This window comes from Muntiacus reevesi, chromosome 6 (assembly GCF_963930625.1).
Source record: "Muntiacus reevesi chromosome 6, mMunRee1.1, whole genome shotgun sequence".
Taxonomy (NCBI): domain Eukaryota; kingdom Metazoa; phylum Chordata; class Mammalia; order Artiodactyla; family Cervidae; genus Muntiacus; species Muntiacus reevesi.
This window is the reverse complement of record NC_089254.1, coordinates 38,123,331-38,140,898: the sequence shown is the minus strand read 5'-3', so window position 1 is coordinate 38,140,898 and position 17,568 is coordinate 38,123,331. Positions and strand designations below refer to the sequence as shown.

At 34.5% G+C, this 17,568-nt stretch overlaps 1 protein-coding gene across 1 annotated transcript in view; it reads left to right on the top strand.

The window, feature by feature from the left end:
• The window catches only part of LOC136170441 (platelet glycoprotein 4-like), a 42,002-nt gene extending 24,983 nt beyond the window's left edge, over nt 1-17,019 (top strand). Inside the window, exons 7-13 of the mRNA XM_065938612.1 lie at nt 4,932-5,001; nt 6,227-6,414; nt 7,569-7,687; nt 8,701-8,774; nt 12,419-12,473; nt 13,324-13,483; nt 16,018-17,019. Coding sequence (XP_065794684.1) covers nt 4,932-5,001; nt 6,227-6,414; nt 7,569-7,687; nt 8,701-8,774; nt 12,419-12,473; nt 13,324-13,479 — 662 coding nt within the window. The 3' untranslated portion in view covers nt 13,480-13,483; nt 16,018-17,019. The remainder of the gene's footprint in view (nt 1-4,931; nt 5,002-6,226; nt 6,415-7,568; nt 7,688-8,700; nt 8,775-12,418; nt 12,474-13,323; nt 13,484-16,017) is intronic.
• The last annotated feature ends 549 nt before the right edge of the window (nt 17,020-17,568 follow it).

The following is a 17,568-nucleotide window of genomic DNA, read 5'->3' as shown; positions in this document are numbered from 1 at the left end:
CATGATAAATCCAAAGTGATGAAAGGGAAGAACCTACAACCAAGAACACCCTGTCTAAGAAGACTATAGTTCAGATGCAACTGAGAAATCAAAAGCTTTACAGAGAACTCATTACCACCAGACCAGATCTGCAACAAATCCTAGAAAAGAAAAGGTCACTACTAGAGACAAATAAATTAAGAATGGAAAAGCTTACCAGTAAAGGCAAAAAAAAAGTAAGAAAGGAAATCATCTGCACAAAAAATATGCAAAATATGATATCCAAACCAGTAACTGTGAGAACAAGGGAGCACAAATGCAGGATATTGGAAATGCACTTGAAATTAAAACATCAGCAACTTAAAACAACCTTATTATATATGGACTGCTGTATCAAATCCTCGTGGTAACAGCAAACTGAAAATCTACAATAGATGCAAACACAAAAAAGAAAAATAAATTCAACACTGAAGCTAGTCATCAAATCACAAGAGAACAGAACAAAAGAGAAAGGGAAGAAAAAAGACCTACAAAAACAAATTCAAAAGAATATAGAAACAGGAACAGACATTGCTAATTAGCTTAAATGTAAATGGATTAAATGCTCCAACCAAAGACATAGACTAGCTAAATGGATACAAAAGCAAGACTTGTATATATGCTGTCTACAGGAGATCCACTTTATATCTAAGTACACATACACAATGAAACTCAGAGGATGGAAAAAGGTATTCCATGCAAATGCAAGTCAGAAGAAAGCTGGAGTAGCAACATTCATCAGACAAAATAGACTTTAAATAAAGACTTTTACAAGAGACAGAGAAGGACACTAGATAATGATCAAAGGATCAATCCAAGGCAAAGATGTAATAGCTGCAAATGTACATGCACCCAAATAGGAGGATCCTCATATATAAGTCAAATACTAACAGCCATAAAAAGAGAAATCAACAGTAACACAATAATACTGGGGGACTTTAACATCCCACTTTCATCAATGGACAGATCATCCAGACGGAAGACCAAAGGAAATACAGGCCTTAAAAGACAGACCAGATGGACTTAATTTATTGCACATTCCATCCAAAAGCAGCAGAATATACATTCCTTTCAAGTTCACATGGAACATTCTCCAGGACTGATCACAGGCTGGGCCACAAAGTGAACCTTGGTAAGTTTAGGAAAACTGAAATCATATCAAGAATCTTTTCTGACCACAAGGCTATGAGATCAGAATTCAACTAAAAAAAAAAAGAAAAACACTGAAAAAACACAAATTGGTTGAGGGTAAGCAACATGTTATTAAGAAACCAATAGATCACTGAATAAATCAAATAATAATAATTAAAAAAACACCTAGAGATAAATGAAAATAAAAGCATCATAATCCAAAACCTATGGGAAGAAGCAAAAGCAGTTGTAAGAATGAAGTTTATAGCAATACAATCTTATCTCAGGAAGCAAGAAAATTTTTAAATAAGCAATCTAACCTTACATGTAAAGCAATAGAAAAAGAAGAACAAACAACACCCAAAGTTAGTAGAAGAAAACAAATCATGAAAATTAGAGCAGAATCAAAAAGAAAAAAATAGAAAAGATCGATAAAACTAAAAGCTTGTTCTTTAAAAAGAATCAAAATGGATAAACCTTTAGCCAAACTCATCAAGGGGAAAAAAGGGAGAGAGTTCAAATCAATAAAATTAGGAATGAAAAAGAACAGAAGTTACAACAAACACCAAAGAAATACAAAGGATCATAAGAGACAACTACAAGCAACTGTATGTCAATGAAATGGAAAACCTGGAAGAAATGTACAAATTCTTAGAAAGGTATACTCTCCCATGAATGAACTAAGAAAAAATAGAAAATATTAACATACCAATCACAAGTAATGAAATTGAAACTGCACTTAAAAAACTTCTAACAAAAAAAATCCAGAACTAGATGGCTTCACAGGTGAATTCTACTGAAAACTTACAGAAGGGTTAAACCTATCCTTCTGAGGCTATTGAAAAATTTATAGAAGGAATATTCTCAAACTCATTCTATGAGGATACCATCATCCTGATACCAAAACCAGACAAAAAAGGAAACCATGGGTCAATATCACTGATGAATACAGATGTGAAAAATTTCAACAAACTACTAGCAAACCAAATCAAACAATACATTAAAGGATCACACAACATGATAAAGTTGGATTTATACCATGGATACAAGGATCTTGCAATATCTGGACATCAATCTGTGTGATATATGACATCAAAGAATATTAAAGAATAAAATTATATGACCATCTCAATAGATGGTAGAAAAAGCTTTTGACAAAATTCAATATCCATTAAGATTTAAAAAAAAAAAACTCTAGAAAGTGGGTACATAGGGGCCTATCTAAACATAATAAAGGCCATATATGGTTAAAATATAGTTAAGATCATATTCAACAGTTAAAAGATAAAAGCATTTCCTCTAAGACCAGGAACAAGAAAGGATGTTGACTCTCACCACCATTATTCAACATAGTTTGGAAGTACTAATCATGGCAATCATAGAAGAAAAAGAAATAAAAGGAATCCATTTTGGAAAAGAAATAAAACTGTCATTGCTTGCAAATGACATGATACTATACATAAAGAATCCTAAAGATGCTATCAGAAAACCACTGAATTCATTGAAGAGCTCTACTATAGTTGCTGGAGGAGGAAATAGCAACCCACTCCACTATTCATGCCAGGAGAATTCCAAGGACAGAGGCGCCTGATGGTCTACAGTCCATGGGGTCACAAAGAGTCAGACACAATTGAGCATCTGAGCACAGTAAAGTTGCAGGATAACTAAATATGCAATTATTATTATTATAAAATTATTACACAGAAATCTATTCCATTTCTGTACACTAACAGTGAAGATCAGAAAGACGAATTAAAGAAACAATCCCATTTGCCATTGTATCAAAAAGAATAAAACACCTAGAAATAAACTTGCCTAAGGAAACAAAAGACCTATACTCTGAAACTATACAATGAAGAAAGAAATCAAAGATGACACAAACAGATGAAAAGATACATCTCATTATTGTATTCAAAGATCAACACTGTTAAAATGACTATATTATCCAACACAGTCTAAAGGCGCAATGAAATCCCTGCATTTTTCATAGAACTAGAACAAAAAATTTTAAATGTGTATGGAGACATGAAAGACCTTGACTAGCCAAAGCTACCTTGAGAAAGAAAACAAAGTTGGAGGAATGACGGCTCCCTGACTTCAGACTCTACTACAAAGTTACAGTCAGCAAAACAGTATGGTAGTGTCACCAAAACAGAAATGTAGGTCATGGAGCAGGGAAGGAGGCCCAGAAACAGCCCACACACATATGGCCAATTACCGTACAGCAAGGTGGATAAGACTGTACAACTGAGAAAAGACAGTCTCCTCAATAATTGGTGCTGGGAAAATGGGACAAGTGCATGTAAAAAATGAAATTGAACACTCTGACACCATACACAAACTCAAAATGGATTAAATAACTAAATTAAATAACTAAAGACTGAATACTATAAAACTTTTAGAGGAACACATAGGTGGAATGCATACACAGAACACTCTCTGATATAAATCGCTGCAGTCTCTCTTCTGAGCCACCTCTTAGAGAAATAGAAATAAGAAGGAAATATAAACAAATAGGACATAATTGAACTGAAAACCTTTTGCACAGCAAAGTAAGCCATAAACAAAATTAAAAGACAACTCACAATGGGAGAAAATATTTTCAAACAATGCAACCAATGAGGGATTAATTTCCAAAGTTTTCAACAGCTCATGCTCTATATACATAGAAAAAAAATTAAAATATGGGCAAAAGACCTAAGTTGACATTTCTCCAAAGAAGACATACAGATGGCCAAAAAGTACATAAAAATGTGCTCAAAATCACTATTTACTAGAGAAATGCAAATCAATACTACGAGATATCACTTCGCAAAGGTCAGACTCCATCACCCCAAAAATCCACTAACAATAAACGCTGGAGAGGATGTGCAGAAAAGGAAATCTTCCTATACTGTTGGTAGGAATTTAAATTGGTAACAGTCACAGTAGAGAACAGTATGGAGGTTTCTTAAGAAACTAAAAATAGAGCTACCATATGATCTAGCAATCTCACTCCTGGGCATGTATCTGGATAAAAGTGTACTTCAAAAGGTTATATACACCCCAGGATTCACTGCAGTGCTGCTTACCATAGCCAAGATATGGAGGCAACCTAAATGTCCATCAACAGATGAACAGATAAAGAAAATGTGGTATATACATGAAACAGAATATTACACAGCTATTAAAAAGGATGAAATAACGCCATTTGCAGCAATATGAATGCACCTGGAGATTATCATACCAAGTGAAGTAAAAAAAAAAAAAAAAAAGACAGAGAAAGACATAAATCATGTGATATTGCTTTTATGCAGAATCTTAAAAAAGTGATACAAATGAGTTTACTAAACAGACTCACAGACTTAAGACAATGAACTACAGTGACTGAGGGAAAAATTTGGAGGGGGAGATAGATTTGGAATTTGGGATCGACATACATACACTATTAATGTTTAAAACAGATAACCCACAAGGACTTACTGTATAGCACAAAGAATGCTACTCAATATTCTTTTTTAACCTAGATGGGAAAAGAAATTGAAAAAGAACAGATATATGTGTATGTATAACTGAATCATTTTGCTATACTCCTGAAACTAATAAAACATGGTTAATCAACTGATCCAACATAAAATTTAATAAAAGAGAAAGGAATGACAAAAATAAATTTGTTTAAAAAATTACATGTACAACTGCTACAGTTCATATTATATTTCTATCATGCATGTTGAAATCAAGATTTCTTGATTTAAGACACAAACTGCATCTAATCCCTTGCCACTGGCTCAACTTTTAAACAGATGCATCTTCATTTCCACCTTTTATTGAGAAGACCCGGGTGTTACAATTCTTCTCCTCAGACATTTGCAGGTAAGCCAAAGACAGATTGATGTATTTCTCTAAGTCAGAATTATTTCCCCAAGTGACAAAAGATAAATCAAGAAGACCACACTCAAAAATAGTATATTAGAAAAATAAAATAAATTTAAGGAAGTTTTTTGATGTATTAAGAATAAACACCATACAGAATTCATCCTGTGTTTATTACATTTCTGAAAACTGAAAGATGTAGAAGGATATTTTGCATAATGCAAATCATTTTCTTCTTTGCCATTTCCAAGCAAGAGCTATTTGTTCCTCTCTTTTACTGAAGTAGTAGTATGCTTAGTAACAGTCAAGAAAGACATGCCTTATCTTTCTTAAAATGTCTAAAATGATGGTATTCCAGAAACAGATCTATGTTAATGTGCTCTGCTGACACTACAGCATCCATTCAAGTTGGCAGGGCGCAGTAGCTATCAGACAAGCATCAACACCCACACTGGGCACTGGATATGCTTGAATCCTGTAGTGTCTAAACGCTGTGTGGTGTGAGAAAGCTTTCAAGATCTCTGAAACTTTTCTTATCTATAAAACTGAAGAGAGCAGAATTTCTTCAAATAAGGTCATCCGGGTATCAAAAAAAAGTAAGTATATAGTGGGCTGCAGTACATTGCCGAGGTTATGGTGAATAGCTGTAAATGATGGGTGTGTAGAAGGCAGGTATTAAACACCAGCATGCACACACTCAAGCAGAATTTCTCTCCATGGTTAAGTTTGGAAGATTGAAACTTTATTTTTACCTCACCTAAACTGGGCACAAATGAAGGATTTGAGAGAGGTATCGATAATTAATCCACAGAAGAAATGAACTATGAGAAATGTCTGTGGTCAGTCGCTCAGTCATACCCAACTCTTTGTGACTCTGGACTGCAGCTCTGCAGCCCCCCAGGCTCCTCTGTCTGTGCGATTCTCCAGGCAATAAAACTAGAGTGGTTGCCACTCCCATCTCAGGGGATAAATACTCTATTGCAGTTCACAAACAAATTAATCTCAGAAGCTTTTGAAAACAAAAGTAAGAATATCCAAGTATTGAGTTCTGGTATACCTTAAAATCTCTCAAGATTTTTTTTCCCTAAGAATTAAGCAGGAATTCTAACAAGATTACATAATTTTCCTAAGTTAAAGCAATAATATAAATTTAAAATAGGAGAAAATGGATCTCCAGAACGAAGTTCAGTTTCCCAGAATGAAGCTCTTTCGTATCTGTGTTCAGGTCTATCTATGCTGTGTTCTCAGCTGAAATGAATCTGAAAGGAATCCCTGTGTATAGATTTACTCTTCCATCCTTGGCTTTTGCATCTCCACTTCAAAATCCAGACAACCACTGTTTCTGCACAGAAAAAGTTATCTCAAAAGATTGTACCTTATATGGTGTGCTAGACATTAGCAAATGCAAAGAAGGTGAGTTCAAGTTCTCAATGTCACAATCCATGGCATAATTTGCATTATTCTTTAAAATGTAAACTTCACCCAGGATCCCTTTCTGCAAGAAATTTAAAGAAAGAAAGCATCAATGGCAGAAGGTGGTAAGCTGTTTTTCTTCTGATTTTCACTGTTGCAAAAGCTAGTTGTTATTAGATAAAACCACCCTGATATTTTTCTGTGCTACTTTGGAATATAAATCTTAAGGTCCTTTGCTCATTTTTTAACTGATTATTTTTTTTTTTGAGTTGTGTGAATTCCTTGTATATTTTGGATGTTACTTACTTATGGGATACAAGTTCTGAAAATAATTTTTCCCATCACATAGGTAAGCCTTTTTATTTTTGATGGTGCCCTCTGCTGTGCAGAATCTCTGTGCTCTTTTTAGATTTAGGATAAAAATAAAATAGTTACCAAAATACTTTAAACATCCCAACTTATCTAACATTTTTCTAACTTTTCTACCCTAGAAAATGGTAAATAAAAATCAGTATTTCAGGAAGTCTCCAAAACAAGAAATGACTCAAAATTTGGAATTTTTCATATTTTGCTCACCTATTTCATATTGGAGTAGGTGTGAAGAAAGAAAGAAGAATCTCTTTAAAGAATTATCAGTCCATAGACACATTACTACCTGAAACATGAAGGCATATGGTTGTAACTTTGTGTTCAGCAGCTAAGCTTTGCTGTTGTTACGTAGTTGCTAAGTCATATCTGACTCTTTTTGACATGGACTGTAGCCTGCCAGACTCCTCTTTTCATGGAATTTCCCCATCAAGAAATGGAGTGGGTTGCCATTTCCTCCTCCAGGAGATCTTCCTGATCCAGAGATCAAACCTGCATCTCCTGTATTGGCAGGGGGATTCTTTACCACTGAGCCACCAGAGAAGGCCAGTTGAACCTTACTTATAGGAAATAAACACCTAAGGGATGACTGGTTACATTTCCTTTTGTTATTGTTCAAAAGTGATTAGATGCTATAATCGTCTCTAACCCTCACCATCCAATTAATATTCAAAGCAAACTTTGCATTTCATTTTTAACTTAAAAAGTTTTATCTTCAAGGAAATCTTTTCTGAGAGGGATATATAATAAGAAAAAGTATTTATATGTCTTTTAAAACTTGCTTTCAGGAAAACCTGTGTACATTTCACTTCCTCATTTTCTACATGCAAGTCCAGAAATTGCAGAACCTATTGAAGGCTTAAGTCCAAATGAAGAAGAACATAGCACGTACTTAGATGTTGAACCTGTAAGCAACTGCATTATTGACCTGTTTGGTTTAAAATTAGTTTTTTAATGAAAGAAAAATTAAATTCTCTCCATTTTCTCAATCACATTTATTAGTTATATTTATTGCATCATTTTTTGCACATTTATTGCATATTTATTGAACATTTATTGCATATATTTATCTTGATAAATTACTTACTTTTATATCAATGAAAATTTATCTTTTTCCTATTGTTGCTTATGAGATGAAGTAATTCTGTTTTAGTTTTTAGCATGTGGAATTTTATAGACCTTTTTATTGTTCATAGGTCAGGGAAAGCAATGATAGAAATCATTCTACTTAAAACAATTTGGTATAAAATGTGATTTTATGCTCATTTTATAACTTAACTGCAAGTACTGCTCACATGAAGGGACATTGAAGATTACAAGCAATTAAAAGATTTTACAGGTATATATGCATTTGAGGTAAGATTCATTATACTCAGTGTAGGGAAAAATCTATTAAATTTTCTATAGAGTAATAGTTTTCAACTTTTCATTTAATATTCTCCTTTTCAAAGTTTAAATGATATGCCAGAATTTTAGGAGTCACATTTCAGTTTAAGGAATAACAAGAAGTATAATTATAAGGATGATATATGGGTTCTGACTGATATATACTTAATCACGCAAAGTTCAGGATTTATAGACAGTATATGAGTTCTGGGATTCAGTACTGTTGCTGTGGATACCTTAAAACAAGTTCGAATAAATATAAATTTAAATAAAGCCTAGGCATTAGGATGGGCAAAGGAATTTTGTGTGCATGTAAATGCATGGGCATATACATCTGTATACACCCATTAATGTACACACAAAATTTAATTATGGAGAATTATGTGTGCACTATGCAATATGTCCAATTAGTTATTTAATAAATTTCAAGTAGTAGATTTTCACCTTAGGTTCTATGTAACAGTAAAAATAAATTTTGGATTTATACTTTTTTTTAAGGAAATTGATAATTAATTTAGTTTGTTCTGTCTTTAGATAACTGGATTCACTTTACAGTTTGCAAGACGGCTGCAGATCAATATACTGGTTAAACCAGCAAAAAAAATTGAGTGAGTCTCTTGAACAAGTTTCATTATGATTTTTAGTATTTTCTTGTAAGAATGAGAGTATATCTATGAAAAGAAGGGGAAAGAATATAAAATTCAACATCTCTAAGTCAGAAAAATATCATATATTAACACATACATATGCAATCTAGAAAAGGGACACTGAGGAACCTATTTGCAGGGCTGGGATAGGGATGAGGATGTAAGAGCAGATGTGTGGACACAGCGAGGGAAGGACAGGGTAGAATGAATTGAGAGAGCAGCGCTGACATGGATACAGGACCCTGTGTAAAGCAGGTGGTGGGGGGCCGCTGTATCACACGAGGAGCTCAGCTCAGCGCTCTGTGATGACTGAGACGGGGGCAAGGGGGCTACAGATGGAGGGAATTTCTGTTTACTTACAACTGATGCACGCTGTGGTATGGAAGAAACTAACGCAACACTGGAAAGCAATTATACTTCAATGTAAAAAAAAAAAAAATCTGTGTTTTAAAGTAATGCAGATGATCAGAGTTATTTAGCCCAAGGCACTGATAGTAATAGGAGATAATAATATGAGTCATGAAAGTAAAAATCTACCTGTACCTCTATAAAACAAAATGTTGGTAAATAGAAATAAAAGAACGTCTACTGAAATTTAGGTAGCTGGACTAGGAAGACAGGCAATGAATGGACTGCATAAACAAATTTGTATGAGGAAAATATATATGCAAAGAAAAAAAACGTAAAAGGAGATATGAAAAATTGTATAAGTAGGGTTATATCCTTCCATGTTAGCACTGTAAGAGGTTTGCAGCTCAACTCTTCCTACCAGCTTTATTATTGCTACTCTTAAAGATTTAGAGATAAGATTTTTTTCTAATTTCTACATAAATTTAGAATATCTGCCCCTTTAGGAATGCCAAAACAGGCTACTAAAGAAAAGTGTGACCATCAAATGATTTGAGGACCTATCTCCAAGAATTTCTGACTGAAGAAACTGTAAGCTGTGGATTAATATATTCTTGTGTCACCATCACTTGAGTTCAGTTCAGTCCCTCAGTCATGTCCGACTCTTTGCGAGCCCATGGACTGCAGCACGCCAGGCCTCCCTGTCCATCACCAACTCCCAGAGTTTACTCAAACCCATGTCCATTGAGTCGGTGATGCCTTCCAACCATCTCATCCTCTGTCTTCCCTTTCTCCAACCACTTTCAATCTTTCCCAGCATCAGGGTTTTTTCAAATAAGTCAGTTCCTTGCATCAGGTGGCCAAAGTATTGGACTTTCAGCTTTAGCCTCAGTCCTTCCAATGAATATTCAGGACTGATTTCCTTTAAGATTCACTGGTTGGATCTCCTTGCAGTCCAAGGGACTCACAAGAGTCTTCTCAAACACCATAGTCCAAAGGCATCAATTCTTTGGCGCTCAGCGTTCTTTATAGTCTTACTCTCACATCCATACATGACCACTGGAAAAACCATAGCTTTGATTAGATGGACCTTTGTTGGCAAAGTAATGTCTCTGCTTTTTAATATGCTGTATAGGTTGGTTATAACTTTTCTTCCAAGAAGCAAGTGTCTTTTAATTACATGGTTGCAATAATGATCTGCAGTTATTTTGGAGCCCCAAAATATAAAGTATCACTATTTCCATAGTCCCCCCATATATTTGCCATGAAGTGATAGGACCAGATGCCATGATCTTAGTTTTCTGAATGCTGAGTTTTAAGCCAACTTTTTCACTCTCCTCTTTCACTTTCATCAAGAGGCTCTTTAGTTCTTTGCTTTCTGCCATAAGGGTGTTATCTGCATATCTGAGGTTATTGATATTTCTCCTGGCACTCTCGATTCCAGCTTGTGCTTCATCCAGCCCAGCGTTTCTCATGATGTACTCTGCATATAAGTTAAACAAGCAGGGTGACAATATACAGCCTTGACGTACTCCTTTTCCTATTTGGAACCAGTCTGTTTTATGTCCAGTTCTAACTGGTGCTTCCTGACCTGTGAACAGATTTCTCAGGAGGCAGGTCAGGTGGTCTGGTATTCCCATTTCTTAAAATTTTCCACAATTTGTCATGATCCACAGAGTCAAAGGCTTTGGCATAGTCAATAAAGCAGAAATAGATGTTTTTCTGTAACTCTTTTGCTTTTTCGATGATCCAACGAATGTTGGCATTTTGATCTCTGGTTCCTCTGCCTTTTGTAAATCCAGCTTGAACATCTGGAAGTTCATGGTTCACATACTGTTGAAACCTGACTTGGAGAAATTTGAGCATTACTTTACCAGCATGTGAGATGAGTGCAATTGTGTGGTAGCTTGAGCATTCTTTGGCATTGTCTTTATTTGGGATTGGAATGAAAACAGACCTTTTCCAGTCCTGTGGCCACTGCTGAGTTTTCCAAATTTGTGGGCATATTGAGTGCAGCACTTTAACAGCATCATCTTTTAGGATTTAGCTCAACTGGAATTCCATTACCTCCACTAGCTTTGTTCATAGTGCCCACTTGACTTCACATTCCAGGATGTCTGGCTCTAGGTAAATGATCACACCATCGTGATTATCTTGGTTGTGAAGATCTTTTTTGTATAGTTCTTCTGTATATTCTTGCTACTTCTTAGTTTTCTCAAATAAACTCATGCAGCAATAATCCAATATGATGAAAAAACATATATAACATAAAATTTCAACTTCTTTGTCTTAATTCATTAAATCATTAAATGCTTTTAACTTTCATTTGCAATTCAGAATTATATTTAGTTTGTATTGAAATGGTATTTACATACATTTTGGAATGAGTGTATGGTGGTATTGCTCATTCCACTAGTTATCCAAATATTTCTATGACAGTAGTTTCCAGAATTCAAAGTTTAGTTTTGAAAAGTTGTTGCCGAACCACAAAAGACGCCGGGATTCTTGGCCTCTGGAGGAGAAGAATTCAATCCAGGGCCAGAGACAAGGCTTGATAGCTCAGAGCTTTTGTGTCATACGGTTTTATTAAAGTATAAAAGAGGTAGAGAAAGCTTCTGACATAGACATCAGATGGGGGCAGAAGGAGTGCCCCCTCACCAGTGCTAGCAATGGAGTTATATACTTTTAATTAATTATTACAGTGAATCAAAAGAATGTCTGGAGGTTGCAAAGACCTTACTAGACCCACTCCTATAATTTACATTTTAAGGTAACAGGATTAGCCAGAAGCTTTTTTTTCCAGAAACTGTCCTCAAACAGGATACATTATTGTTATATAATCCTAAGGAATGTAGAGGAAAAAAGTTTGTCCTTTCCTCCTCCTTGAGAATTCCAGACCCCTCTCTCCCTGGGGACCTCCGGACTTTTAATCAACCTGCCTAGGAATTGACTCTCTCAGTTTCCTGAGCATCACTTGTTGAAAGGGAAAATAAATGATTAGAAAAAGTGAATCTAATTAGAAATACATATTAGAAAGTTTCATAAGAGTGATTATAAATCTCAGAAACAGACATTAAAATTTAAATGATTCATCATATGGAACAAAAATCAAGGAATTTAACCAAGACACAACAGCAACTAGTTTCTGAACATTAATTTATACAGATAATTACTAACATTTCTGTTATGCATGTATAATACATAATTATTTCCATAATTATTTAATATTTTATAATTATTTTCAATGTATATTACAGAGCATTAAAGAATCTGGAGCACAACTATTTGGTGCCTATTCTTTGGCTTAATGAGGTTAGTATTTTTATCTATTAGTCACTAAAAATAGCAAACATCTTTGTATATAGAAAAAACCTTGGATGATTGAAAATTGAATAAGTGTTCATAGTATTTGAAGTTGTATGAGTTTCCATTACTCATGTGGGCAAGTTTATACATTATTAATTATATAATCAATTATTGTGAGAGAACTAAGCCATGCAGAAATAGCAGGATTATGTTAGATTTCAGTGTTTTTATTTTACACAAAGTACTCCCTCTCTTTTAATATTATTTCCATAATGCATCTATTAAACACTATCTCTTGCCACAGTGCTTGTCATGGGGAAGAGTCATGCAAACATGAAATTCCAAATAACTCAGTGTGAATACTGTAGTGTTAATAAAAGCCAACCAAGTTTATAAAGATGAGATTATAGTAAATGTAGGCAGTTTATCTCCTGACAAGGTGTTTTTAGTGTAAAAATCATGGAATGGATTAGCCACAGTATTAGGAAATGCATTGTATAAGCCTTTAGAGGAAGGAAACTGCTGACCTTTGATATTTCCCTCTGTCACTAAGAAACATTCTTTGGGAAACCGGAAAATATTTCTGTAAGATCACTGTATTGAACAAAGAAATCAGTGCATTGAAGAATACTATATAATATGTTTAAAGGGAAATGACTGTATTTCTCTAAATATTCCACCTTGGCATTTATTACCGTCTTTAACACGCAAAGAGACTTCCATTAGCTTGTTTTATAGAAAAAAATAACTAAAACCTATGCAGTGTTTTGAAAAAAAAAAACTGAAACATAAATTGAGGGTTTTGAGTATTTTGCTTCACTAAACTACCCCCAAAACACTATTAACTTTATTACAGACTGCCACCATTGGTGATGAGAAGGCCGCAATGTTCATAGATCAAGTCACTGGAAAAATAAACCTCTTTCGCCTGGTACAAATAATTTTATGGAGTATTGGTACAGTGATGTTTGTTGTTTTTATGATTTTATACTGTGCATGCCAGTGGTGTTAAATAAGTAAGTATATAATAAAAATTATATACAGCTTCTATACCATTAGTTTATATATTACTTGTTTTCATTTTATCAAAAAGAGGTTATAAATTAGGCTACAAATATTTCTGGATCTGTCTAGTCAACAATTGTCTTTAATATCTTTGAAGTTTTGAGATGTTTAATGTAAATTAAAACATAAATGAAGGCTGAATGAATAATGAGCCCTAGTAATACCAAGCAGATCACTACATTACATCTTTCTTCTGAGAGGAATGGGCTAAAATAATGACATCATCACTTTTGAAAAGTTAAAATGTTGCACAAAAGCTAAATGTGTTCTAACTTTTCATTTCTTGGTTATTTCTAGCTAATTATTTTAAAATCACAAATAATTAATATAATCACAGACTAGGAAAGTTCATATATAAATGAAAATGGTACAAATTTAGGGATACTGAAATTTACAAGAGAAAAGAAAATAGAAAGAATTATTAAATAAGCTAGGAATTAAGGAGAAATAGAAACTCAATAAATGATAGTAAGAAAATAGGATAAATATGCTATTTTAAGATCAAGATAGCATATTAATATAAAGGACTGTAGCATAAAAACATGCTATAATCATAGTACAAAATCACAATGTGTACCCTACATGTTTAATGTTGAAGCCTTGATGAATAATTACAGTTCATTAACTAAAATTGAATACAATAGTATAAAAAATAGAAGAAAAGTCAATACAGTAAAACCAAATTACTCAGAGTTTACAGGAAAAATCAGGTAAGTGCCAACAGTAGGAGTTTAAGCAAAACTGAAGAGGTGGTTCAGGCGTCTGTGTTTCAGTTGTTAGCGCCTATGCCCCCTTGTAAATAGAGGAGCATCTGCCTCAATCTTCCCTAAATGGATGCCTTTAATAATCATATGTGGCATTGGTAGGGCCTGGTAGGGTGCGGGGGGGATTTTCCACTTACCCATAGGTTCCCTCCACCCTTCTTCCCAGGAAAACCAAAAATACATACAATCAAAACAAAAGCAATATACTTCCTGTGAAAAATTACAACTTCAAAACAAGTCTTCTTACCCTATTTTCAATCAGATTAACTGTGTGCTGTCTTATACAGAAATTCTGGAGCTGCCACTGATAGTGATTGACCTTCTATTAAGCACCAAAATTATGATAACCATTTTACATGAATTATCACAACTAATCTCTAAAAAAATTGTATATTTCCAGTAGCCAGGAATTCACCAGCATCCACTCTATCTTTTTGAGACATTACAGAAAATTTTAACAGTGCAAATCTGTTCATTTTCTAAATGTGACATCAGTCAAATTGAATTATTAAAAAAAAAAGTAAAACAGGACATGGAACAGTATTTTCTGTATGTAAGAATGAGAACTTGGGCCTAGGAAGACCACTCAATCTTTTGTTCAGATGCTTTCTGCCTATATTTATGCACTAAAAACACTGAATACTTCTGCCTATAATCCATCTGAACAGAATATTCAAAATGTTAATCTAATATATTCACATTGTAATGAAGGAAATATTGCATCACCTTTAAGACCTGTCATTAGTCAAGTAACAAACAGCTTATGATTAAACAAAGTAAGGCACATGACCACTTATATAATAGAAAGATTATCTACTTAACAGCCATATTACAACAAAAACTTGTTCTAGTGGGAAAATATGCTTTCAAAATGAAGTGTAATAGTTGTAAATTTCTCTGTATTCTTCCCTGTACCTGTTACATGATATATTTCATCAATGCTTAATGAACCCCGAATATCCTGGGTAAATTACGGTGAAAGATGGAGAACTCTCTAATGTGCCACTGTCAACAAGTACACTGATTTTTCTTAAACATCTGACTGTTGCAGTGAAAAGCTACTGCTCTTTACACAACAATGTCTTTTTTTAAAATATAAATTTATTTATTTTAATTGGAGTCTAATTACTTTACAATATTTAGTGGTTTTGCCATTCTTTACCAACAGAGAACACTGTTCTCTATAGATTACTTGATTTACTAGATTTGGAAGAATCACAGATATAGATTTCCTTAAACAGGCCTCATGTTGAATATTGTAATAATTATCCCTGTGGGCAGATTTATAAACAATTAAAAAATAAGAAGATGGATGTACAGGAGGGAATAAAGCAAAGATGGTAGAGCTACGGTGTGGTTTTACTCACAGAAAGAATAAACCAATAGTCTTTTTGAAAGCAGCAGTACATACACCACTAAAAGGAGGATGGTCTGAAAGGACAGAAAACAGTGGAAACGCCCATGCAGAGCAGATTTAATGCGTGACCCTCCTTATCTGACTGCGTGCAGCTCTTGAGAGCTGGGAAGGAGCCTTCCATGTTCCCTGGAATGGGAAAATATCTGTCTTATCCATGAAGTGCATCAGAGAATTTTTCTCTCCAGCTTGAGAAGCTGGGCTAATTACTAGAAAATATGACATCTTCAATATAAAGACTGTCAGAATTACCTATTTCTTCACAACTTTCTGATAAGTACTAAGTACTTACCTTTCTTCTTTCCAGGGAGCAAATGAGTCTTCACATTGATGCATCGGCTACGTCATGATCATTCTTAATACTGACCTACAAAATGAAGATTTGATATGCTTTATATTTGCAAGCACACCTTATCTTATAGTTGAAGAACTAGTGCCATTTTTTGCTTTTGTTTTGCACTGAGCATAAGCACATTTCTGAAGGACTACTAAGATGCCATCCACACTTTGAACAAAAATAGGTACCTTTTAAAAGTCAACATATACACACAATTCACTTAAGTTTCTACAGACTTCACTTACTCATGATACAATCATTTTTATTTGGTACTGATTTACTAATTGGTCCCCTGGTCTACATATGGCAGGGGAGTGGACAACCTAAACAAATCCTGGATCGTGAACAGCTGTCTTCCTCAGAGAGGAAATATCATTACCCTTATCGGTGTCCCTGCAGCAACACAGACCCCAAGGCCGTTGGTACACTGCATTTCATGAGGATCAACTATTTTGAAAGGCATTTAAGAACGATAACCAAGTGCTTGGCCTCTGAACCATTTATTATACATTACTTCAGTTTCTTTCTTTATGGAATTATTTGTTATCATGCTCTCTTTAACAATATATGTTTATATTTTTGTCGATGATGATGTAAATGGACATGTAAAAGGACTTTGTCATTTTCCATGATCATCAGCTCTTCTGGAAAACTGAGCACATTTTGATCTTTTCACTCAGCTGCATACAACTTATGCTTGGCAATTTCAGAATGCTGTGCTAGGAATTCTCTGGTGGTCCAATGGTTAAGAATCTACCAGCCCATGCAGGGGACCCAGGTTTGAACTCTGGCCCAGGAAGATCCCACATACAGCAAGACAGCTAAACCCAAGTGCTACAGTCACTGACGCCCATGCACCTAAAGACCACGCTCTGCGGCAAGAGAAGCCGCAAGGAGAAGCCCACGTAAGACAACAAGGAGCCCCTGCTCACCACTACAGAGAGAGCCTGCACATGGCAACGAAGACCCAGCACAGCCAAAAAACAAAGAAATAAAAATAAAAAGAACTCTGTGTTAGTGTTGAGAGATGTAAATGAAAATAAAAAGCACTGTGTGAAAGGGTACAAGGAGTAGAACGTGCATTAACAGTTACTTGTTGCAATATTTCCGGCTTTCACAGTCACCGCAGAAAGACTGGTTTCGTTCATTAAAAGACGTCCATTCTTATACCTGTGCTTCTTCCAGTTCCTGTTGTACCACAAATCATTTAGTCTTATGTTCTGTCTCAAGTCGTCTATTTGAATTTTTATTTCTTTATGCATCTGTACTTTTTCTGAAACATTTTTTCTAAATTCAATCTTGGTCCCATTTTCCTAAATTAATTTTTATAAGGTTTTTCATTTTCTTTTCCTTTTTAAAATGCATTTCTTGAACTATTTTTTTTTTAAACATTTATTCATTTATTTATTTTTGGCTGCACTGGGTCTTCACTGCTGCCTATAGGCTTTGTCTAGTTGCAGTGACCAGGGGCTAAAGTTGTCATGTGTTGGCTTCTCCTTGCGGTGGCTTCTCTTGTTGCAG